The sequence below is a fragment of the Cyprinodon tularosa genome, unplaced genomic scaffold, assembly GCF_016077235.1.
Source record: "Cyprinodon tularosa strain WSP-4 unplaced genomic scaffold, ASM1607723v1 ctg800, whole genome shotgun sequence".
NCBI lineage: Eukaryota > Metazoa > Chordata > Actinopteri > Cyprinodontiformes > Cyprinodontidae > Cyprinodon > Cyprinodon tularosa.
In genome coordinates this window covers 5,624-32,548 of record NW_024039564.1, presented here as the reverse complement: position 1 = coordinate 32,548, position 26,925 = coordinate 5,624, and the positions used below count along the sequence as shown (strand labels likewise).

General features: G+C 40.0%; 1 protein-coding gene across 1 annotated transcript in view; it reads left to right on the top strand.

The window, feature by feature from the left end:
- Positions 1 to 25,829, top strand: part of LOC119774222 (A disintegrin and metalloproteinase with thrombospondin motifs 15-like) — a 33,754-nt gene extending 7,925 nt beyond the window's left edge. Inside the window, exons 2-8 of the mRNA XM_038271629.1 lie at positions 863 to 995; positions 9,491 to 9,658; positions 12,468 to 12,757; positions 12,846 to 13,023; positions 14,100 to 14,275; positions 19,401 to 19,576; positions 24,590 to 25,829. Of these exons, the coding sequence (XP_038127557.1) occupies positions 863 to 995; positions 9,491 to 9,658; positions 12,468 to 12,757; positions 12,846 to 13,023; positions 14,100 to 14,275; positions 19,401 to 19,576; positions 24,590 to 25,367 (1,899 nt within the window). The 3' untranslated portion in view covers positions 25,368 to 25,829. The remainder of the gene's footprint in view (positions 1 to 862; positions 996 to 9,490; positions 9,659 to 12,467; positions 12,758 to 12,845; positions 13,024 to 14,099; positions 14,276 to 19,400; positions 19,577 to 24,589) is intronic.
- Positions 25,830 to 26,925: the final 1,096 nt, after the last annotated feature.

Genomic DNA, 26,925 nt, shown 5'->3' with positions numbered 1-26,925 from the left:
AAGGAATAACCAATGGATCATTATTTATACCTGAAGCTAATACGTTTGCGGTGATTTAAGGAATTTAGCGTTAATCAGTTGAAAAATTAAAATTTTGATCATGATCGCTGAGTCTGGGAGCGGCCAGACTAAATCAATGGGAACTACTAGACACATCTGCAATCAGCAACAATTATTGAAGATTTCCAGAGGACTTCACCATTGAAATTCACCAGAGCTATAGTGAAACTGACAATGCCCACGTGCATGGCAGCTGGATGCTGGAATACATCGGGGAAAAGTGAAAAAAAAAGAGTTATTCCACCTTTCTGATTCCTGATCCTCCACGGACGGGTTGGTCGTTGGATCGCCAACTTGAAGAGGGAGGATTTGCCATCGAACTTCTGGCCAGAGAAAAAACCCGTAATATGTAGCCAACATTTGGAAGAAGAATGTTTTCAAGATGACTTGGATAATAGCGCGTTGTGACAAACACCAGATACAGCACTGGGACTTGATCAACAGCCGATACCGCACCGTGACGTCACTAACCAGTAGGTGGCAGTAGTGTTCTTTGACAAACATGGATGCCTCCAGTAAAGCACATTCACATGAAAATTACTCTGATTACACTGATCATTTATTGAACAGGATGGAATAATTTCATATTTAAAGAAGTTTGAATTCTGAATGTGATCAGATTTTTCCTTTAAAGGTAAAAGAAAGTGTCCTAACCTCTGCTGTCGGACAAATGTAATTCTGGTGTCTGAAACTATCTGGTCCATCTGTGGTTTGTAGAATGATGCAAACTGAGTGAAGTTATGAACATTTAACATAAACTTCTGCTTTTTCAGAGGTAACGTCTTTGTCTTTGTGTCGCCAGGATCTCTGCGGAGCCACGACCTGCGATACTCTGGGGATGGCTGACGTCGGCACCATGTGTGACCCAAGGAGAAGTTGTTCTGTGATTGAGGATGATGGTTTACCCTCTGCTTTCACCACTGCTCATGAGCTCGGTAAGATGGTAGAGGAGGCACACATTTCCCAGCATACTTGCTTCACCGCTAACTAGGCTGACTTGGTTTGAGGAATTCAACGTTTTTACCCAGAAACTGTTTTAGACAGCTGGGGGATTTCAGTCCTGCAAATTGTTTGTTTTGGTTTGTTTAGCACTGAGAAAGCTAACCCAGCATTTGTATGTATAGCTGATAACATGACTACTGGGCACCGACTAAAAAAGACAGGCTGGAGAGCTGAAAACAATTATTGGAGTTTATGAGCTGATGTCTTGATGTTTGCTGCTTTTGTCAGGCCTGTCAACAGCTGAGCGCCGTTCTCTGGTCAAAAAGAAAACAATCCTGCGAGCATTTTGCTACTTTTCATGAGAAATGCTCAAAACAACACATGAGGATTTTAATTTCCACATTCAGGCTGACATATCTGATTACCAGCGTGCTTGCTGTGAGATTTATCGACCTGCGGTTGCCGGGTAGAAGTCTTGGTGTAGATGAGTTTTAGGACTGAAACAATTATTCTTATTAATCAATTATTTAAATAATTGTCAACTAGAATATAGACACACTAAATCAGGCCTTTAGGTGACAGTAATTGTACCAAGACTGGAAAAACTAGTATTTTATTTATAAGATAAAAACTCTTTCATCTGTCAATATCTATCCAGAAATCCACAAGTGGAAAAGTTTTAGTTCTACTTGGTTTTATTCTGTAAAAAAAAAATCTTCTTTTAGCAACCTTTTGCTGTCAGAATATGAATTGATTAATCTAAAAAATAATCGACAGATTAATCGATTTACAAAATAATCCTTAGTTGCAGCTCCAATAAGGTGATAACGGCGTTAATGCGAGGTGCTAACTGATGTATCTTTAGGTAAACATTTTAGCTACAGATAACATTACTAGGATTCTTAATGAAATGATAAAACCTGGATTGTGAGGTGAGGTCTGAGCCGCCCAGGCATGTCCAGAGTTGGGCCCTTGAGGGCCGCTGCAGCTTTTACAGGTTTCCCTGATTCAGCACAGCTGAGTCTGATGATTACATATCAGCAAAAGCCTGGTAATCAGCTTCCAATGGAAATCAGCTGTAGTGAAACAGGAAAACATAACACCTGCAGGACGGCGGCTGCTTAGGGATGATTTTGGACAGGCCTCTACCAGGCCTGTTTATTTCAATTTAATGTATTTATGTATCAGTAATTCACAAAATGTCATCTTAATTCGATCCTCTGCGATGAGCAGGTAGAGACCGTAGATATTCACTGGAATTGTGTGGTTGACTCTTCAGGAATTCCTCGCATCCAGCATGCATGTAGCGACAGTGGAGAGGAAAACTCTAGGGCTGCAACTTATAATTATTTTGCAAATCAATTAATCTGTTGATTTTTTTTTTTCAATTAATAATCGGACAGCAAAAGATTCCTTAAAGGAGACTTTTTATGAAGTGAAACTAAAAATTGTGAAACTAAAAATTTCCACTTGAGGAGTTCTGAATACACCAGATTAACAGACAAAAAAGATTTTTTTTATCTTAAATGCAAATTTGTTGCATATTTTATTTAAAACAATTTTGGTATAATTGCTGCTCTAAGGGGGTCACTATTTCAGATAAAGGCATGTTTTATGCATTATTAGTCGATTACTTAATTTGTTGATGATTATTTCAGTTCAGTTCAATTTATTTCTATAGCGCCAATTATCAACATGTCATCTCAAGGCACTTTCCAGTTCAACCAGATCATCCAGTCAAACTGATTAAAAGTTTTCTATTTAAGGAAAACCAGTTGATTGCATCGACTCATTGACTCTTCAGCAATCCCTCACACTAAGCATGCCTGTAGCGACAGTGGAGAGGAAAAACTCCCTTTGAACAGGAAGAAACCTCCAGCAGAACCAGGCTCACTGTGAGCGGCCATCTGCTGAGGCCCACTGGGGTTCAAGGAGACAGAAGCAGACATAGAAAAAGAAGCATAGATACAAAAGGCAACTGTCAACCAGCTCCACAGGCGGCCCCGTCCAGGAAACACACAGCCAGGCAGACGAGCTCCGAGCCAGCTCCCATATCAGAGGATGAAGAGAGCACATCCAGTTAGTCACAGTCAGAGAAACAGGACTACACTGGAAAACAGGCCCAGCTCCAACATCTAGAAACAAAGGTGTTGATGGCAGCAGCACAGCTGATATTTCTCTCCAGGATGGAGTCACAGCCAAACAGGAACAGACCAGATGAAGCTACTATGAGAAAAAGCAGAGAGAGCAGAACGTTAGAGATTGAACTAACAGATTCTGCAGAGTGGGAGAATAGAGATAGAATGAAGCAGAATGATGAAAAAGGGGTCCCTATGTCCTCCAGCAGTCTAAGCCTATAGCAGCATAACTATAGAGATAGCTCAGGATAACATGAGCCACCCTAACTATAAGCTTTATCAAAAATGAAAGTTTTAAGCCTAGCCTTAAAAGTAGACAGGGTGTCTGCCTCACGGACTAAAACTGGTAGTTGGTTCCACAGGAGAGGAGCCTGAGAACTAAAAGATCTGCCTCCCATTCTACTTTTAGAAATTCTAGGAACCACTAGTAAACCTGCAGATTGAGAGCGAAGTGCTCTGTTAGGAACATAAGGAACAATCAGATCTCTGATATCAGATGGAGCTTGGCCATTTAAGGCTTTATATGTGAGAGGGAGGATTTTAAATTCTATTCTTGATTTAACAGGAAGCCAATGAAGAGAAGCCAGGATAGGCGAGATATGATCTCTCTTTTTCATTTTCATCAGAACTCTGGCTGCAGCATTTTGGATCAGCTGAAGGCTTTTAACTACAGTTTGTGGACTTCCTGATAGTAAAGAATTACAATAGTCCAGCGTTGAAGTAACAAATGCATGGACTAGTTTCTCAGCATCACCCCTGGACAGGAGATTTCTAATTTTTGCAATGTTCCTCAGATGAAAGAAGGAAATTCTAGAAACCTCTTTGATGTGGGATTTAAATGACAGGTCCTGATCAAAAATAACACCAAGATTTTTTACTTTATTATCTGAAATCAGTTTAATCCCATCCAAATGAAGTGACTGGCTAATCAGTTTCTTTTTCAGAGACTCTGGTCCAAAGACTATAACTTCTGTTTTGTCTGCATTCAGAAGGAGAACGTTGAGAGTCATCCAGGTTTTTATGTCTTCAGACATGCCTGTAATCTATGTAATGGGTTAGCTTCATCTGGATTTATAGCCAGATATAGCTGGGTATCATCAGCATAACAGTGGAAATTAATCTAGGGCTTCAACAACGAATCGATAAAATCGATAAAAATCGACTTTTAAAAGCATTGGCAACGAATTTCATCATCGATTAGTTGTGTCGCGCGATTATTGCGTCATCTGCCGCGCCGTCATCACTGCCTCTTGACTGAAAGAGGAAGAAAAAAAAATACGGCAGAGCGAGTCAGCGCCGCAGGTGCAGTGTTGCCAACTCCGCGACTTTTCAGACCTCTCCAGCGACTATTTTTCAAAAAAGCGACTAGCGACAAATCTGGCGACTTTTTTCGGTGTCACTGGCGGCTTTTGGAGACTCTTACGTGAAAGCATGTATCGTTCCTACTCTGCCGTGGGGCGCCTCCCCCACCCCAACCGCGTTTTCCCGCAGGAGTCCCTCTCAGTCAGAGCCTCAGCGTCCAGACTGCAAATGAAGCGCGCATGCACCGGGATTGACGGCGCAAATTGATCACAATAATTAAAATAGCCTGCGCTTTGTAAAGCGAAAAAAGTGATAACATGCAACTTTTTTCAAAAGAAATTAACATGGCACGGAACCACCATGTTTGTTTGGTTTTAAAGTGTGGAAACGTAACGTTAGTTTCTCAGGTAGCTCATCTGATGCTTTCCTTACCGTGTTAGTAGGTTACAGACAGTGATAAGGTTGGCTACTTATTTTACTTTTAATTTCATTTGAATTAGCTTAAGCAGCGTTTATATTTACTTTATAAATAAATTAACTTGCAAATTATGAGGGCAAGACTTTTAAAGTTTAAATCTTCTGGCAAAGATAAAGTAAAGATGATCCTGCAATTTATGGAAGTAAAGCAGAATAAAATCCAGCAAGATCAGTAATATGTCAATTAATTATATTTGCCACATTCCCATGTAAATATCTGTCTTTGGAGGATGTGTTTTTTAGCACCCCTAGTTCTCTCATTTTTATTCCAAATACAATTTATAATTTGAATCACAGGGCTATTTTTATCTCTATGGTTCAGTATTTTCTCAAGTAGCAACTTTAACTGCTATACTTTCCTGTCTTAAAAGGCAGAACTCTTCTAGTCTAAAAAAACTCATTTGTTGAAATGGGGGGGCCTATTGTTTGAACCCCTTAGGGGCTTTAAAAACAAAAATGTCTTTTTTTGCGCTTTATGAAACAAAGTACCCTATATTTTGTGGATGTACAGCTACATTTCTCATGTAAGTTTGCGTAGTTTTAACACAAACATTTATTTTTCATATTGCACCAGTACAGTTAATGAGCAACCTGTACTTGTGTGCTTGTTTGTTCTGTCTATAATGTTTATTTTGGAATAAAGAGGTTAATATAAAAAATATTTTTTGTCCGATTCATCGATTAATCGAAAAAATAATCGTCCGATTCATCGATTTTTAAAATAATCGTTAGTTGCAGCCCTAAATTTATCCCATGCTGTCTAATAATTCTACCAATTGGGAGCATGTATAAAGTAAAGAGAATTGGTCCTAGCACTGATCCCTGTGGTACTCCACAGGTAACCTTTGAGCGTGTTGAAGATCTATCATTAACATGAACAAACTGAATTCGATCAGATAGATAAGATTTAAACCAGTCTAGTGCTGTTCCTTTAATTCCAACAAAATATTCAAGTCTTTCTAAAAGAATATTATGATCAACTGGATCAAATGCAGCACTAAGATCCAACAGGACGAGCACAGATACAAGTCCATTATCTGAGGCCATGAGAATATCATTAGTGACTTTCACCAGAGCTGTTTCAGTGCTATGATGAGCTCTAAAGCCAGACTGAAACTCTTCAAAAAGTTCATTATGGTGGAAGTGATCGCAAACTTGTTTGGCAACTACTTTCTCAAGAATTTTGGATAAGAAAGGAAGATTGGATATAGGTCTATAATTGACCAAGTCATCTGCATCAATAATTGATTAATCACAGTTAAAATATTAATTGTTTTGCCCACGAAACTCACTTTTAAACTGGAAGTCACCTCCAGCAGAACCAGAACCAGGCTCATATGTGTCTGTTGTTAAAAAACATGCAGTGCAGCTTTTTGCATATTGCAGGAGGAAATCAATCAAAAAGGGACAAGGTTTTTCCATTTATTCTGTTTTTAAGTTGCTATAAATGGTGAATTAAAAAATTACATTTTATTACAGAATAATGTGATCACACCTTCAAAAAGTCCTTCCTTAATTCCTGCCAACAGATTACCTTTTTATTGATTTTACAAATTAGCTCAGACTTTTCCTCAATGTTTATGAGGACAGGGTGACGTCATTGGATTGCTTTCAAATGAAGGGAATCATTCTTTCCTCATGGTTACTTTATTCTGTCATCATTACTAAACATCAAAATACTAAAGTATTTGCCTGCTGGTTAAAACTTCAGTAAATCTCTACCCAAGTCCATATTTTATTAAATTCTTTAAACCCCAAAAAGAAAAGTTCAATACCTTTTATTCTTGGGATGTCACTTAAAACGTACAGTAAATAGTTAAAGATACTAGTTACTTCACCAAAACAGTAACTAAGTTAGTAACTGGGTTATTACACAAGTTATTACAAGTTCCTAGTCACAAGGCAAAGCAACTCTGCAGTTACTTTTATCTGATCTTAATAATCAACAAATTGTATAACTTTCCTTTTATTATTTCTTTAAATGAAAATTCAAGTTTATTTATGAAATGCAAACTGTCAGGGACCAAGCAGGCAGGCAAAGGACACAGGTGTAGAACAAATATATTCAGTTTATTTTTGCCAAGGTACTAACAAAAAAAACTCATCAAAATACTTAAAAGTCTGCAAAAAAAAAATGGGCCCAAAATAAGAAATCAGCTAATATGAATCTAACCAATGATAACAAACTGACCTTACAAACAAACACAGCGGAATTTATACACATAGGCTCGCCTACAAACAAGGGGAGGCAGAAAACTTAGAATACCTACAAATTATTACTGCGACACAAATATAAAACTAAGGCGTCCTAACACCAAAATGTATTTTTAAACAGTGGAGCTTTGAGTGTTTGACATCTTATCTTCATCCCCCTCTTTCAGCTGCTTATTGGATTCCTCCACTCCCTGGTGTTACACCATATTTGCTCCCCCAGCTACTTCCTTTAACCTTGGCAAAAGAAAAACAGTTAGTGATCTTCAGATACTATACATAGGGGCTGTGTTAGATTTCAGAGGCTTCATCCTCCAAGGACTGGGTCTACCTGGTTGCTCAAGGTCAGTGAAAATAAGGAGACCGGAAGCGTTTTGGCTTTGGATTCAAACAGGTCCCGCCTTCTTGGGCTTTTCACCACCCATATGCTCTGTTACCTAGCAACCATGGCAGTTGACAGACAAAGTAGGCAAAAAATGGATGCCGAACTTCTCACTACTGTTCTGAGTGTTTATAACATTTTCGCTGGGCTTCAGCACCAGTACCGCTGTCTCATATATCAGATTTGTGGTTCCCTACACTGCAGATATATTGGAATCTGAGCTTAAACCCATTTACACAGGGACAGATAAAACATTTTAATAAACCAAACATTATCTTCCTGGGTAACCATTCAAAACAACTATTTTCATCATTTCAGACAAAAATATTCACCTACTTGTATTATATTAAACTGCACTTCCAATATTCACCACTGTTCGGTGCCATTTCCCTTTTTCATCTGAGCTGCTGGCTAGCTTGGAGTCTCAATGAATTAAGGGATACCCAAGGCTACAGAGGATACAGCGGACTCATCCTTTAAAACGGGCAAAAAGAGGGATGCATTTGTCGGCCAAATAACCAGGCCTTACCCTACGTTAACGTTCTCCTCAACGTCTTTCCTCACCCCCCACTTTCTTCCTTGATGCCGTTTGTTAATTCATGTTTTCCTCCAAACCTCTGAGGCCAGAAGCAGAATGAGTCCCGCTGCAGTTAGAGGTTATAATTTGATGAAATCTACAAAAGTTAGGGACATTTATCTCAAAGCCCTGCCTGAGTCGTTGTTTTTTTCAGCCATTTTTCCAGTTTTACTCTCCTGCATCTCTTAGTTGAGTTGTGATATTCATCCACTATGATATTTATCCCAACTTCCTGTCTGCTCGTCCTGCTAAAGCTAACACAACAACGGAGCTGTTGATGAACCCATTGACCGAGTGTTATTATAAAGCAGGGATGCCAGAGGGAACGTCGGCCAAACACGTGTGTAACATTCGCTCTGCATTTCTTAATACACAGAGACATTTTTCAGCGGCTGCACGAGTTCTGCTCCGAAAGCGCAGTGACACAAATTCTGAACGGGTCACACAGTTCAACCGTCAGGGTGGGGAAATATGCTTTTCCTTTTATTGGGAGCGTCCATTGGTGTCCAAGAGGTGCAAACGCACTGCAAGGACATACATACTCTCTATCTTTCTGAGCTTACCTGTGTTTATGTGTGTTACCATCACGTAAACCAGAGTTTACTTAATTAGAAGCAGGTGGCAGTTATCAGCAAGTCTAAGTCGTTAAGCTTCTGGAAAAGCCTTCCTCATTCCCCTAACTAAACATTATTACACATTTTTGGACTTTGCTTTAAAAGAAAACAGATCCACGTTAAGAATCGGACTAATTTACTGACCTTCAGTCAGAATTATTCCATAATTATGGTTACAAAAAAGCTTTGGGTTGTTTGACGACCTGCTAAGTGACATTTAATAAAACATTAAATAAGCAGGGGTGTCTGGTCTGCATAGTACAAAAATGACACTTTGGAAATAATCCAGGATGCATTTAAACTTCAGCACCTAATGATGGTTATGTAAAATCACTAAAGCTTGGCGCTGTAATAGTTCCAATAAATCCCTAACAGCCTACAATGAATATGACCTTTATGCCAATAATGACTATATGCAAACTGCTGACCGTAAACTGCACCCAGCAGTCTATGTGACAGCTTTATGGCTGTTTTCACTAACAGCTGTGTGAAAAGGTGGTTTCAAACAAAGCAGGAGTTGTGCCAGAAGCTGAATCCCACCCTCCTCTGTCCTCTTACACAACCAGCAAGTCCATAATTTCCCTCTCCAGAAAGTCAATTAATAACTGAAAAGGTTCAGCTAATAATTATATGAAGGTTGAACAATGTATAGGGAATGGTTTAATACATATTGCACTATTTTCTCTCTGAATCTGCCCGATAAGTCTTTGTAATAAAGTGAAAACAGGGCCTGTTGTGTCTGCCAAGCCATGACCCTGTTGTGTTGTCTCCCACCCTCTCCCTGCAGGCCATGTCTTCAACATGCCCCATGACAATGTGAAGGCATGTGAGGAAGTATTTGGGAAACTGAAGGACAACCACATGATGTCTCCCACACTGATTCAGATTGACAGGAGTCGGCCTTGGTCAGTGTGCAGCGCAGCCATCATTACCGAGTTCATGGACAGAGGTCACGGTGAGTCAATGCTCCCTGAATGTTTTCATTTTGTTCAGCAGTCGTTACCCTGCTGTGGGCTACTTCCTTCTTTTCCTCCATCTTGATTTTAATATGTATCATGACCTAGTTCTTCAGCAGAACTGTTTCTGTCTCACTTTATGTAGAAAAACAAAGGCGAACCACACCCGTGACTACACATGGCAGGGGGTTGGGGGGGGACTGGTAGAATTGACCTATTTCTTATATTCGAGTTTTGGTTAATTAGTTAGAGTGATATGAGAGTTGAAAAAGGGTTGATCAATTTAGGTGACTTAGTCAAAAAGGAAATGGCAGCAAATAGTGAACTCCTGAGTGAAAACGTCCCAGTTGTGCCCACTTAGCCAATTTCCCTCCCAGGTATTTGTGGATAGTTTGTATAACAAGGCCTCAGTTGTAAATGGGGAGCAGATGTTTTGAATTTTTCATCATTATTCTCTCCCTCTGGGTTCTCTTTGGCAGCATGGACTCTGGCAGGGTTGTCCTTTGTCCCTGGTCCCGTTCATAACTGTTATGGACAGGATTTCAGCCCCAGGCCAAAGGGGGTCTGTATGAATTTTATATCTGCTTTTTGAAGATGATGAGGTTCTGCTGATTTTCTATATCATGTGCTGGGGTGGTTTGCCGTGGGGAGTTCTGCCCTTTGCTCTTTGTGTTCTGTATCGTTTCTACCATGTTGGTCTGTTTATTTTTACCAGTGCTGAGTTCTTTAGTTACCCTCTGTTGCCCCCTTGGGATGTTTTCCTTTCCCCTTGGCTTCCTCCTAGTTGGTGTTGCCCACACCTGCTCCCAATCTGCTGATTAACTGGCCTTGGTTCTGTCTCCCAATATATACACCACCTCTGCTGTCACTCAGTGCTGTTTGTTCTTTTGTTGCTTCCTCATCTGCCACCCTCAGCTGATATCTCCCATATCAGCTGTGCTGCTGCCATCAACACCTTTGTTTCTAGATGTTGGAGCTTGGCCTGTTTTTCAGTGTAGTCCTGTTTCTCTGACTGTGACTAACTGGATGTGCTCTCTTCATCCTCTGACATGGGAGCTGGCTCGGAGCTCGTCTGCCTGGCTGTGTGTTTCCTGGACGGGGCCGCCTGTGGAGCTGGTTGACAGTTGCCTTTTGTATCTATGCTTCTTTTTCTATGTCTCCTTCTGTCTCCTTGAACCCCAGTGGGCCTCAGCAGATGGCCGCTCACACTGAGCCTGGTTCTGCTGGAGGTTTCTTCCTGTTCAAAGGGAGTTTTTCCTCTCCACTGTCGCTACAAGCATGCTTAGTGTGAGGGACAGCTTAGGTGGCCCTGACATCTGTTTCTGAAGTCCCCTGGAAGTTCCCCTCAAAAGGTGGGCAGCCATATTCCATTGGGAGGAGTCCCAGGAGATGGCCCCTGACTTATTGAAGGGAACTGGCGAAATCTGTTCTTTCTTTTCATCCAATCTATGTAGCCAAGCTTCAGCTAATCGAGAGATGGGCTCAAATTTGATTACAGAATAGTTTACACTGCAACAACGACCTAGAAAAAGGTCAACATTTCTTAAATTAAGTGTATTTACCCTTAATTTGAGCAGGTAAATAAGATGATATGCCAATAGAATGGGTATTTTTATTCTTAAAATAAGATAATTAGATAATATGCAATTGAAATAAGACAATGCTATTGTTTTGTTTTTCTCATTTTAAATGAGAAAATTGCACCCATTGTCAGACCCTATGCTGGTGCAGTGGGTCCTGGGTTCCCTGCTGGTGCAAAACAATGCAACAATGCCCGGCCTCATGTGGCGAGAGTATGCAGGCAGTTCCTGGAGGATGAAGGAATTGATACCATTGATTGGCCCCCAAACTCGCCTGACCTAAATCCAATAGAACACCTCTGTGACATTATGTGTCAATCCGTCCCACGCCGCCAGGTTGCACCTCAGACTGTCCAGGAGCTCAGTGATGCCCTGGTCCAGATCGGGGAGGAGGTACCCCAGGACGCCATCCGTCGTCTCATTAGGAGCATGCCCCGACGTTGTCAGGCATGCATACACGCGCATCGGGGCCATACAAATGACTGAATACCATTTTGAGTTGCTGCAATGAAATTTCAGCAAAATGGACTAGCCTGCCGCATCATTTTTTCACTGTAATTTTTGGGGTGTCTTTGAATTCAGCCCTCTGTAGGTTGATCATTTTAATTTCCATCAAATAATGTGGCATCCTTTTGTTCCTAACATATCACCCAGTCCATATCAGGATAAATAAACAGCAGGATTTTTTTCCCCCATTGAGATCTGATCTGTTTTAAAGTGTTCCTTTAATTTTTTTGAGCAATGTAAATCGTCTTGTTCCATTGGCAAAGTATCTCAATTACCTCCTCAGTTCAAGAACAAGTGCACTCATTTATTTTACTTTTTATTATTTTTGGACTTTTTTTCCAGTGTAGTGTTCAGAAGAGTTCAACATCTGTCAATTAAAGACACTTCTAATTCCACTTCAAATCAATCTAAAGATTATAATGCACTGTCATAATGGTTGGCAGACTGATCCAATTATATAGTAAAATTCAGTCTCACTTAAACATTACTCAGATTCAGTTGATTAAATACATTAAATATAGCTACTAGTAAAATTTACCAAGAGAAAATGTTTTTACTGCCTGATCTCTGATGATACTTTACATTATTGCACATATAGAGTTAAAATTGGTTAATTTCAGAGATCATGTGCATAAAAGAAGGAAAAAGGCAATCTGACGTATCCAAATATCTTCCATACTGTATCTGCTGCCTCACCATAGCTCTGTTTTTGCCTCTACAGGAGACTGCCTATTGGACCAGCCTCAGAAGCACCTCACCCTCCAGGACAGACTTCCTGGCTACAGCTATAGCCTGCACCGTCAGTGTGAGCTTGCCTTTGGTTCAGGCTCCACACCCTGCCCCTACATGCAGCCCTGCACAAAGCTGTGGTGCACCGGGAATGCTCGTGGACAGCAAGTCTGTCAAACCCGACACTTTCCCTGGGCAGACGGCACAAGCTGTGGCTATGGCAGCAACAAAGTCTGCTACAGAGGCACCTGTGTTGATAAGCACAGCACCATGCATGTAAAGGTAAGGCAGAAAGGGACTTAGTGTAGCACTGTCTTACATGAACATTCTTAACACTGACGAGTAAAGCATGGTTCTGCTTTTGACTAAGGTGGATGGCCGTTGGGGGAAGTGGGGTGCATTTGGAGACTGTTCAAGAAGTTGTGGTGGAGGTGTTCAGTTGGCCAGGAGAGACTGTAATAACCCTGTCCCTGAAAATGGTGGGAAATACTGCTACGGCCTTCGCATTAAATACCGCTCATGTAATCTCAACCCTTGTCCTGAAACTGGTGAGTTTAAGGTCTGCTTAAAAAAGTAGATCTCCTAAATCCATCTGTTAAAAAAAGTGTCCATATATATATATATATATATATATATATATATATATATATATATAGAGAGAGAGAGAGAGAGAGAGAGAGAGAGAGAGAGAGAGAATGTTTTTTTTTTTATAAAAGTAGACTGCACATTTGCCTCATGAGCAAAGGCTGGTGCTTGTATAGGTGAGTTAGTTATCAGACCCTGAAGTCTGATAACTAAATGATTTGCCTTCTATCATTGATAATAGGACATCTAAACAGAACCAGTTACTCTGAGGAGAAAAAGTAGAGAAAAAATAGGTGTTGAATTCACAAATACTACAGAATGGGAGAATAGAGATAGAATGAAGCAGAATGATGAAATAGGGGTCCCTATGTCCTCCAGCAGTCTAAGCCTATAGCAGCAGAACTATAGAGATAGCTCAGGATAACCTGAGCCACTCTAACTAGAAGCTTTATCAAAAAGGAACGTTTTAAGCCTAGCCTTAAAAGTAGACAGGGTGACTGCATCACGGACTAAAACTGGTAGTTGGTTCCACAGGAGAGGAGCCTGAGAACTAAAAGATCTGCCTCCCATTCTACTTTTAGAAGTTCTAGGAACCACATTTAGATGCTGTGGCATGAGCTTAAACAGGTTGCTTATAATTTAAGATAAAAGAGTTACTACCAGTTATTTTAATTCTTCAGTATACCCAATAAAAAAGAATTGATATATCAGATTACTTTCTCTGTTGTATACATAACTGGAGATGTTGTTTTCCATTTATAAATACGATACGAATACGATATGAGAGAGGAATATGATTTTAAATTAAGAACGCTAAAGATCTATTTTCAAGAACAGCATGACATATTTATGGGACTGTCTCGGGTTTCCTTTTTTTTTTTTTTAAGTTTATGGCAAAGTTGAGCAACTTTCCTCCAGAAAGCCTTAGGCTGCTTTTAATTTTGTCTGTTTTTTATTTTTTTCCTGCTTCCTCTGATCAGAAGGATCAGTTTCTTCTATCAGAGCAGCTGTGAAATGTTGGTCTGTTTTTCATCCCCAGGTAAAAGCTTTCGTGAGGAGCAGTGTGAGGCATTCAATGGCTTAAACCTAAACACCAGCAGACTGGGATCCAGTGTAGTTTGGATTCCCAAATATTCTGGCATCTCTCCCAAGGATAAATGCAAGCTCATCTGCAGGGCCAACGGAACTGGATACTTCTATGTTCTTTCACCTAAGGTTTGCACACTGTTTTGTATGTATTGTGTGGACTTACTCTGGCTCTCAAAGGTCTTCTAGCCCGTGAATAAACGCAACGAATTAAAGAATAAAAATTTTTTAGATGACTTAATATCTTAATTTGTACCGGTAATAGGACTTTGCTTTACAATCCAAAAAAACAACACATTTCTTTGGGGAAAATTAATTCTGTGTTTGGATTTTCTCCAAACACAAAATCCAACTACATTTCAAACCAAACAGACCCTTAAACAGGGAATAGTGCATCCTAAGGACAAAACCCCCAGACCGAATGTAAGCAGAGTGGTGTCTGCAGCTTAGTGCAGTGAGGAATGCTCTGATCTTTATAGTGGAGAAACCAAACAACCTCTCCACAGATGCATGGCGAACACAGAAGAGCGCCCTCCTCCGGACAAAACTCTGTGTTACATCTACACTTTATGGACAAAGGACATTCTTTTAAGGACCAGAATGTTCACGTTTTGGACAAGGAAGACGGGTGGTTTGAAAGGGGCGTGAAGGAAGCCATCTATGTCAAGAAAGAAAAACCAACCTTAAACAGAGGGGGTGGGCTCAGATTTCAGCTTTCAAAAATCTACAATGCAGCGATGGAGTTGATCCCTTCCCGCCATCATTGCAACCACAACCCCGTTACAGGGGAACAGAAGACCTTGCCTGTTCAGCCAGGCCAAGAATTCCCTCTAACGACCCCCTTCAGAGACATAGACAAGTATCCGGTATTGTGGGCTAACAGAAAACCCAAACGAACCTCATTCCAAAGGGGTGGACTTGTTCAATTTTTATGTTTTCTAAGCCAACAACACTATTTCTGACATTATGAATTGAAAAAAAAAGCTTCCTGGATGGGAAGCGAAACGTCTTCAAACATGGAAACAGAGTCCAGTGGATTGATTTTTATCTTTTTTGAATTGTTTGGAGAAAGTGTTTTCAAATCAAAAACTCTGGTTACAAAAGTCTGCACTATCTGCCATAGCTTGTGATAATTTTCAACTCTACATTTTACCTTGTAAAGTCTTTTTCCAACTATCTGCTTTAGTTTGACTTTTCTCACTAGTTAGGAAAATCCAAAACTGTGTTTGTTTTTTAGTTTTTTTGTCTGATGAAGCGATTTGGATTCACTCTGAACCGAGGGTGTAAGTCTGTAATGAAAGTTGGTGGGGAAACTATAAGGCAGAGGTCACGGATTAGCGGACTGCAGTCCAGATCCGGACCCACCTGCTGGCTAATCCGACCCCAACCTGATTTAAAACATTTATAAATTACTGCATGTTGTCTGACTACAGTGTCTAAACGTCACTTGCGCCGCATCTTTTGTTACCCCGAAATCCCACATCCTCCGTCACCGCTCCACCCCACTACGCTGCAGACCTCCTGCGCAAACCAAAGCCTACAGCCTCCGCTGTTCCTCCGGTATTGCTGCGCTCCAAACTATCCTCTGAGCTCGAGGAGAGCATGAGCTAAATTCAGGAGTAAAACATGCAGAAATGAACGCTTAACTAAATATGACATATTAAAAAAAATCCCCATCAGCATCCAGCATATGTGCAGTTTCTGATGGAGATGAGAAATCTGCTTCCTGATCCGTTGAAGTACCAATAGTTTGCATCCAATCTTTGAAATTATTTGTTTTTTAAATATATAAGAATCATGCTCTAATTTCTAGTTATTACCGATCTGTTGTAATTATATTTATTATTATATTTTAATTTGACAAACAGGATCTTCTTACAGTTCTTTTCCTGTTTGGTGCGATTGCAATAGCGGATCCTGACCTGGCCAGACCGGAGCGGAGCCTGAACATTTAGAGGATGTTTGGCTCAACCTGCTGCTGTGAAGCAGGATTCTCCACCATGAACAGAATCAACAATAAATCTGGATCCAGGCTCAAAATGAGCACCTTGATATGTGCTTGAGAATGGCTTAGTCTCCATTCAAACCCAGGTTTAAAGCCTTGCAGGGCAGCCTAAAGCCCACTGCCAACATTAAGACAGAAAGAAGAAAGAAAAATAACAGTCTGTTCAGGTGCTTGCTTGCTTTTTTTAAACTAGCAAAGAACACACTATTTAAACACCTGCTTTTGTCAAACTTATAGCATTACAATACTAATTTTCAAGGCTTCTTACACTTCGTATGTCTGATGACTTTTTTGGTAGCATCTTTTTTTTTTTAAACAAAACTGTCTACTACTTTTTTATTTGAAATAAAACCTGAAGTAGCTGCTGGTTAATATTAATGAGTGCTATTGTGTGTGAATAGCGACCGCCAATCATGTTCTATCATAAAGTGACAGACGTGGAGCAATGGACATAGGATCCAATGATATTACATCAGTAGGCGGGACTCAGGAGCAGCGGGATAGGGGGACAGAAAGGCTGTCAGAAAACTCAGAACACACAGCCGGGCGCGTGCTGAGGTTACTGTTGTTGGCTAAAGTAAATGAGATGAACATAAATATATATATATATATATATATATATATATATATATATATATATATATATATATATATATATATATATATATATATATATATATATATATATATATATATATATATATTAAATTGGTGGGGACATGTCCACACCAGTCCTTCAGTAAGTTACACCAGTGCTCTGTACATTAAATCTGCTGCAGGCTCATCTTTCCAGCCAGGAGAATTTGGATTAAAACTCTAAAATAGTGCCAGAGCATGATGCCGTCACCACCCTGTTACCTGGGTACGGCGTTTATTTGGCAATGTGCTGTGCTGCAGCTCAGTTTTAGCCCAAAGTTTCCAGTATGGTGTCCTTAGAACTTGACATATTGCTAACACTGTTTTACAGAAAATTGCTGTAGCTCGTTCAGTCATTCAGTCGTTCAGTACCCCTTTCCCACTGGCCGAAAAACCCAATTAAACCATGGAAGAATTGGCTTTTAGCGGCAGTGGTAACAGCCTCACCCTACTGGGTCAAATGCCTTGGCAAGCGACCTGTGTCACAGTCACCTCGGCTCTGATCGGCATACTGTGGGAACACCAGAGCCGGGTCGACCCGCTAAATTATATGATGCCATTGAACGTACCGGCGTCAACACACCACACCAGTAGCTTCTGAACTCATGTCTACACTCAATTAACATGGAACAGCTCTGGTAAGAGGGATTCAGACAGATAATAGAGAGAAACAATAAAACACGTGGACTATGCCCTGACTTTCTTCCATGTTACTCTCCATTGTTTACTTCCCTGATGTCTGTCACACTGGTGACATCATCAGCGCTCACCCAGCGCGATGGTATCACCAGACACGAAGCTTCCAGCGAGGGGTTAAACCAACTTTTTAAAACCAGTGGGAAGGAAGCCAAATGCCGATTGTTACCTTGTTTGAAAATATGAGTTAACCCGCTATGTTCAAAGGGAAAGAGGCTTTATTGTCTGCGTCTCTGACCAACTGGACTTTTAGCAACATAGTTGTGTTTTTAATCTCCATTTTTCACATCGGCTGATGAAGGGAGTTTTTTTACCATAAAGTTTCTTCCACTTTTTGTGATGTAATATGGTACCTGTTATCTTTATAAAACATGCCATGACTATGCTAATACTGATGGGAGGTTTGACATGAAGATTAAATAGTGGTTTGACAAAGTTTTTATTTTAAGGCTCTTCACATTTATAAAACCAGGCAAGTCTGTGAACGTAAATAAAACCTTATCTTTTTTATTATTGATTTCTGAACAAAGAATACAAAACCATTTTTAAAAGACATGATGAACATTTTCAATTTATTTTCTTTATTTAAGTAAAGGTAGAAATCCAAGACAATGCTCTAGTAAGAGTAATAAAATAATCAGTAAAATGACTTTTCAAGTACTGAATAATTGTTGGCTGGTAACGTCAGAATCAAGGTTTAGTGATGTAATCAGACAGAGGGTTAAATTCCAGCATTTCAAATGTAAAATAAAATAAATCTGTGTAAATGTTTACAAATTGAAACATTTGGACAAAATAAAAGTTTAGAAATTTGTTCTTTCAACATCAACTTTTAAAACCAGTCTTTACTGTAGTTCATGCTTATGTTTGATAAACCTAAACTCTGAATAGTACGGAAGCGTATTGCATTCACCAAAGAAAAAAAAAATCTGGCAGCTTATCTCATAATTAAGAGATCAGTATCTCTTAGTTACGAGATCTTGTCTATATATTTAGTTATGATTACTTTAGCCAGCAACGAAGCATCTCTGAGAAAACTGGTCTTCATGATTACTTCTTAACACTGAACAGTTCTCTGTACCGAGGTCTGACCTGATGCGCGTTGGAGCTCCGCTCCTGTTTTCCACTTCATCAATAAAGTACTCAGCTATAACCCTGAGATTACTACTTGTGGAGTAAGCATTCAGGCATGTGACCATACGTGAAAATCCCTCAACGGCTCCATTAATACAGATTCCGTTTGGTCATAGTTGTTCTATGAATCGACCTGCTGCATGAAGTTGACCTGGGAGTTTTAAACAATCCTGAAGCATCAGCTGTATTCCCTGAGGATCTAGGATTTTGAGAAGATACCGAACAGTTCTTTGGGACACCACAAAGTCAGCTGGAATGCATATTAGATGCATTAATTTCTAACCATAAAGCGTCCCGTTCTGGTTTAATTGCTGCTGCAGGAACAGAGCGACTTCCAGCAGGTCAGAGTAGAGAGGCTTTTTCGCCTTAACAATCCTAAGGACTTGCTGCACAATGCTGACAAACTAAAACTAATTCCATCCACATTGAGGAAACTCAGTATTTCTCAGCGTCGAAAACCTAAAAGGAAATAAAATCCGATTAAATCTGAAAACTTAGTCATTGTTCCCGTTTAACGTAGCGTAGCTCAACAATGACCGTCCTTCCTGATCTCCTAAATATGACGTTATCTCATAATTACGAGATACTGATCTCGTAATTATGAGATAAACTGTTTTCAAGTAAGTAAGTAGTAAGTAAGTAGAGATACTCTCACAACATTACTTAAAGAATATAAAATGGAAATGTATGGTAATCATGTGATTTTTTAACCAGAAGAGTAAAACAATGTAGGACTCGTTGCCCATAATGGTTATTGTAACACGTGTTGTCTTAACTTGTCAGGTTGTGGATGGGACGCCTTGTTCCCCTGACACCTCAGCCGTGTGTGTTCAGGGGAAGTGTGTGAAGGCAGGCTGCGACGGCAAGCTGGATTCCAACAAGAAGTTTGACAAGTGTGGTGTGTGTGGTGGCGACAACAAAGGCTGCAAAAAGGTCTCAGGAATGTTCACCAAGCCTGTGTAAGTAGCCCGCCTCAACAGATGGTAGTCAGTCATTGCAAGACACAGCGACTCGTTTTTCTCAAATTTTTATGTTGGTCTGATAAAATAGTAAAATATAATATTATTCTTAATATGATTTAATATTTTAATCTATAATAACATGATGATGAGCTTAATCATGAAATAATTAACAGAAAGAAAATATTTAAAGCATTACCCTCGTGTGTAAATACTGTTTCACTTGGTTTATGGAGTTTTTGTAATAGATGAGCTTTTTAATGCTTCAATGCTTTATCAGGTAACAGACTGTAAATTGCTTTAGGTCAGGTTCTAACTAAGCCCAGAACGCACTAAATCCAATTTTGCGTCCAATCTGATATAAAATCGTGCCTTAGAGGTCGTGGAGTTTAGCGCTCATTGAAAGTCAATGGAGAGGATCACTCCAGATACGATTTCCTGCAGGGGGCAGCGTAGCTCCGACTGAGATAGAGCCCAGCAGGGGAGGATCTAGGATCCTAGGAGATCAGGGGCTTAGCCCCGAGGGTGAAGATGACAGAGTAGACTTTCTTCTAAATCCCGTTCTAATGTAAAATATGACAGATTACTGGATTAAAGAAATTTCTACTATACTACATGCTATCACACATAACAATTCCCCCTCCATTACATGGGAAGAAATTAATTCACCTGCAAGTCTTTAACTGTGTTTATTCCTCTCTTCATCAACAACTAACTCTGTGGATTTGGTCACATTTGATCATTATTTGCCAAAGTTATCAGAGGGAAATCATATATTTTAGCCACCTGATATAATCTGTTTCCCCATAACATGGGAAAAAAATAAACAAATCCTTTGAAACTGTCATTATTTTTCATATATTATGTTTAAAACATTTATTATTTTATATTTTAAAATCCAACATAGTTGTTGGTTTGACTATCTTTATTTAATGTATTATAATTCTCAATTCCAAATGTCTGCAATAGCATTGCTCCAGACATTTGGAATTAAGAAACATCTTCAAACTTGGAAAACAAAGGCCAGTGGTTTTGGTTTGACCTTTTTTTTGGAATATATGTGAATTGTTAGATAAACATTTAAACAGAAAATATATTTCATAAAGATCATCAAAGGGGGGACTGATTATATCAGGGGGCTAAAATATACAATTCCCCTCTCATAACTTTGGCAAATAATTATCAAATGTCACCAAATCCAGAGGATTATGAATAAATGAATAAACACAGTTAAAAATGTGCAGGTAAATTAATTTCTTCCCATGTTATGGAGGAGGAACAGATTATTTCAGGCAGCTGAAACATAAAGTCTCTCCTCCTCCCATATCTTTGGGAAGTAAAAAGCATCTGTTTCCAGATTCTCAAAAATTGTTTGTGTGATATCATGTAGTATACTGGGAATGTCCTTAATCCAGTAATCTGTCATATTTTACATTAGAAGGGGATAAATCAGAAAGTCTACACTCTCATCTTTTCAGGAATATTTGTGTCCTGCTATCAGCCGGTTTCCGTCCCCTGATATCAGCTATGGAAAATGATAAATACTCACTACTGTTGGAAAACTGTTTGGTGACTGACTTTTATTTCTGTCAGGTTTAAGTGACAGAAGTTGGAAAAAGACGATTTTCTTGCCGTTTAAAATAACACAAAATAGCTTTAAAGCACCTCGTCTATTTATTTATTTTACAATTTTGTAAACAACAGCTGCTGATTAAACTGGATGTTACAACCGTGACATGATTATAGCTGATTTTAGCGAGAAATCGATCAGACGCGTCGTGAAAATGGTTCCATCCGCCATGTTCGCCTCTCTGGCTTCAATGCGCTCCCGACACAAGGGGAACAGAATTCCATAGAACACCGGGGCAAACAACGTCTGGAAGTCAGTGAGAGCTCCACATACCTGGAACATCAGTCTGTTTAGCAACAGCCATAGGTCAGAACTTCTTCTTCTGCACGGGAATGCTACAGGATGCTTTGCTGTGCATGCTGCCACCATCTGGTGAATTCCAGTACTGCACATTTTACTCAGATCAGCTCAGAAGCGAGATCCGGGGCTCTAGTGGAAACATCCGGGGCTGCAGCCCAAATAGCCGCCCCCTAGATCCGCCACTGGAGCCCAGGTCTGTTTGTGTCAGACTACGCAGCAATTCAACAGCAATACCATGGGTCTGACAGGAAGAGAGATGCGGTTGCAAAGTAAAACTCATGCGCTTTGGGGGAAAATACAAAATAAAATCTATTAATCTGATGGGGAAAGAGTCAGTTTGGAATCACACATCGCGTTTATAGTGAGCAGGACAGACTGGAGCAAAAACAAAGAATGAAACATTAAAATAGAAATCTTTCACCATGATAGGAGTTCAGGAGGACAGAAAACGGATAAAGTAGTGATCCTCTTAGAGCCTCACAGAAACCAGAATAAGGAGGAGCAGACAGAGCAGGTCAGCGCAGCGGATCTCTCTCACCTCTTTATGGGGAAAAAAAGATAAACTTCCCAGATCTCTCTGAGAATCACCTCTCTGCCTCAGTCACCATAGAAACCGTCCCACGCCGTTTATTTTCTTTTCTTTAGACGTAGATCTCATTATGTTTTTTTATATATGAACATTCTCTATCTGCTCTGGTTCTAAATCCTGCACAGACTCATTAAGAGGAGATTTTCTTTATAGAATGCTCTGGTGTTTTTTGTTGTTTTTTTTTTTACATGTTTTGTTTATTATTTATAACTTTTTATAGTCTGTCCATGTCAAATGTGAGAAATAGTTGGATCTTGTGTATAGCACAACAGACAGAACTGAAATAATTCTACACAGATCTGCTCACCCTGCCTAGTCGGAGTGGTTTTCCTTTAAAGGAATAGTACACCCAAAACATGATTAGCCTTCATTTTCTACTCACCCCCATGCTGAACCACACTCTGGAGTACTTTTTTGATATCTCAAATGCATCTGGAGATCTGGGAGGCTTCTTGCTGTCTGCTGACATTCAAATAATGGAGGTCTATGGCGCCCGAGGCAGAAAGGTCCATAAAAGTCCACAAAAAACGTGTCAATATTCCTCCATACTGCTCGTCCAATGTATTCCAAGTGTCCTGAGTGGGTAGCGTCCATAATTTACTCGAAACGAAGTCATTTAGAATGTTTTTAGAGCATAAACAGTAGTGTATAGGATTTCCTGAAAGCGCGTTCACGAGTCTACGGAAACCGCGGCAGACCAAACCAGACGAAAGTGCGCATTCAGCTCGGCAAAGAACTCATGCTCTTCCTCAACACTGAAGTCCTCAGACATTTTTCTTTCGTTGTTTCTTTCTTTGCACAGGTAAACAGCACATTTCTTCTTCTGCGCTTGCATTATCGGCAGAGCAGACGCTGAATGCGCACTTTCATCTGGTTTGGTCTGCCGCGGTTTCCGTAGACTCGTGAACGCGCTTTTAGGAAATCCTATACACTACTGTTTATGCTCTAAAAACATTCTAAATGACTTCGTTTCGAGTAAATTATGGACGCTACCCACTCAGGACACTTGGAATACATTGGACGAGCAGTATGGAGGAATATTGACACTTTTTTTGTGGACTTTTATGGACCTTTCTGCCTCGGGCGCCATAGACCTCCATTATTTGAATGTCAGCAGACAGCAAGAAGCCTCCCAGATCTCCAGATGCATTTGAGATATCAAAAAAGTACTCCACAGTGTTGTTCAGCATGGGGGTGAGTAGAAAATGAAGGCTAATCATGTTTTGGGTGTACTTTTCCTTTAATAGAAAACTTTGAACTAATCTGACTGTATGACCTCACCAGAATGTTGGCCTTGCCATACAAAAGGGGACGCTGCCTATAAACGTCATCATCATCATCATCACAGAGCTTATCTGTGATGTAGTGACCCAGATATTCAGTTCTTTAACAAACTTACATTTCTACCCAAACCGCCAAAAGTCAGGAAGAAGAAGGTCTTTGTCTGGTTCAGTTGTCTTAGCATTCTGTTGCACATCCTATCTCCACCCATAATAAGAGCAAACTTCCAGTAACCTCAGAAAAGTACTGAAAATTCAAATTTTAAAAAATATGAAGAATTACATTTTCAATTATTTTTAATTATTACCAAGTGCTGAGCACTTAAACCCCCTAATATACAAAGGTGTCGGGTACAAATAATTGGTTACCTTACTCCAGTAGAAATTTTGGCTATCTATACTTAATTGGAGTAATTATTTTTCAGACAAAATTTTAACTTCTACTCCTTAAATTGCTTTGCAATTATCTCTACTTTCTACTTGAAAAGAGATTTGTTAGTTTTATTTCATTTAAGTTCATTTTCATTCTGGCCTGTTGGTATTTCAAAAACAAAAAAACCATCAAAATAATTAGTTTCATCCAGATGATAATTTTTTTTGTGGTCGGACTCGGTTCTGCCCCAACTTGTTGTTCTCCACATACCAAAATAAATAGTTTTTCAATGTGAAGCAAAGTTAAATTTGATACTGTTTTTCACAAGGCTCAGAAATAAAGGACTCAAATGCAAGACCTGACACAGTGGATTAAAACTCAAAGTTCCTTTAATTCAGTCCAATGGGTTTGAACACCAAAAAACCAGCAGAAACAGAAGTATCAAAAAACAGAGACAAAGACAGGTCCAAATCCAAGCAGGGGTCAAAACCCTAGAACGCTAAATCTAACAGGCAAAAAGGCTGGAATGCTAAGCTCAAAGGACGAGGACGTTACAGAATTGTAAAAAAAAATTCTTAACATTTTTTACTGCATTACTTTTACTTTTATACTGTAAGTAGTTTTAAAAATGGTACTTTTACACTTTTACTGGAGTAAAAAGCTTAAGTTGATCCTCTAACTTCTAGAAAAGTGATTTTTTACAGTTGGAATTATACTTCTACTCGAGTGATAAACATTAATACTTTTGACACCTCTACTTATATAGATAACATGCTCTTTAACTCAAAGTATTTAATCTTTGTGTTTTACCACTAAATATGTTCTTTTTTTGATTTTTCAGTAACGGCTACAACTTTGTGGTGACGCTGCCCGTCGGAGCCTCCAATATTGACATCCGCCAACGTGGGTACAGAGGAATGGTCAGTGATGAAAACTACCTCGCTGTGAAGGATAGGCATGGAAATTACCTTCTGAATGGAAACTACGTGGTGTCGGCCGCAGAGAGGGACATGCTACTTAAAGGCAGCCTGCTGCGCTACAGTGGCACATCCACATCTGTTGAGATTCTCCAGGCTACCAGACCTCTGCAAGAGCCGCTAACGGTGGAGGTGCTCTCTGTGGGGAAGATGACTCCGCCGAGAATCCGCTACTCTTTCTACATCTCAAAGGAGCGTAAGGAGGACAAGGTTCTACGGAAAGAGGAGAAAAGCCACAAATCACAAAACAGTGTCCTGACAGATGAGAAAAACACCAAAAATAAGAACGAGGTGATGGGTAAGAGACCTATTAGCCACTGGGTAACATCATCATGGGATTCATGCACAGTGACCTGTGGGAACGGTCTCCAGAAGAGGCTGGTACAGTGCCAGAGCACAGAAGGACGTCTTGCAACAGATTGTGACAGTGCTAAAAGGCCTGAAGCAATAAGAGCGTGTGGTGATCCATGTCCCATGTGGGATGTAGGGACCTGGTCTCCGTGCTCAAAGTCCTGTGGGAGAGGCTTTAAAAGACGCCCAGTGCGCTGCATAACTGAGAACGGCCTAAATCTGCCCAGAAACCACTGCTCTGGCAAGAGGAAGCCTCAGGAACTGGACCTCTGTAACTTGATGCCATGCTAGTGCAACACAGATCCAAAGGATTTACTGAGATCAAGTGAATATGTCTCAAAATATCAATATGATTCCACTGCAATGTCAGTTGCAAAAACTCCTGAATCAAATCAAATGTGATGGGTTTTGATTCACCTTTGTCTTAAAATAAGTTATCTACTAAAGGCAAGAAACGTCAAGCCCATCAGTCAAAGGTCTCCATTTATGTTAGACTACCTCCATCTGGACATACCAGGATGTATGGGTGTTCTCTTAAGACGTGGTATGTATATTGTTGTTACTTTGCCCAGCTGTCAAAGGGAGTACTGTTCAAAAATGTCTGCATCAGTAATTAGACGTTCCCAAACCACTGAGTTTTACGCCAGACTAGAGCGTTTGGTGAGACATGAGGGAGAACCCTGACTTCAGGATGAGCTTTATTATCTGTATGCCTCAATATAAATCAAAGAGCCAATGCCCTGCGTGAGTATTGGCAAATTTTTATAACGTCATTTTTTCCAAGTTAAAGTTGAGGCTTGATATTATTGAATCAATAATGCTGTGGTTGACAGTAACAGAAAAACATCAGGCAGACATCAGCTGCTTGTCCCGCCTGCCTGGGAACCATGTTTTTTTCTTCTCGTTGTTTTGAGATATTTTGTTGTTGCACAGCTGGCAGCTGTTTGATTCAATCCTGTTTAGTGCTGGTAATAAGTTCTGGTCCAATTTCACACTAAGCCATCTTGGGAAATAAAGCTGTGTTTTTCCTAGTGAGTTCAAATAGGGTTTGAATCACAGGAAAACAGATTCATATAATAGTTTACATATCAAAATACACTTTTTTAACCAATAATCTGCCTTCAATGACCAGCCTTGATAAGAAAGAGAGAGACCTTCCTGAAAAATATCTTTCTGATTTAGAAGTATGACCTGTGTTTGGTGTGTTTAGAGTAAAAAGAAACCCAATAAATGACCCAAAGATTATTTTACAAAAAAAAACTTTCACCCCTCAACCCCAGTGGGCCCGGTACCAGGCCCAACAGACACCTGCTCCTCTTTATCTATTTATAGGAATTGCCAAAACACAGTCACACGGTGTTTCATCCACACAGCTTTCAAAATCCTATTTCCGCCAAGCACACTGCCCACTAAAACCTTTGTGGAACAAACATGCTTCAACTTATTCAGTCTAAATTTGCTTGAGTTATAGTGAAGATGTAGCCTCATGAGACCATCCTGATCTCGCGAGCTTTCAAGGTTTCACTCGCAGATCAGTCTGGAGACTCTCCGTTAAAGAAAATTTGGAGCCGTTCACCAAACGAACGTCCAATCAGCGTTGGCTTTGAGGCGGGTTGAGGTGCTACGCAACGAGAAGCGCGACAGTTCAGTCTAAAGAACATGGTGGCTTCAGCCGATGAAACTAGCGTTAGCGTGGCTATCGAGCAAGTTTTATGGGAATTACAGAGTATTTCTTCACTGAAAGAAGAGCAAAACACTGCTCTGGAGGCTTTTCTCAGAGGAAAAGATGTTTTTGCTCTTCTCCCGACTGGTTTCTGCAAGAGTTTGATCTATCAATTGGCTCCTCTTC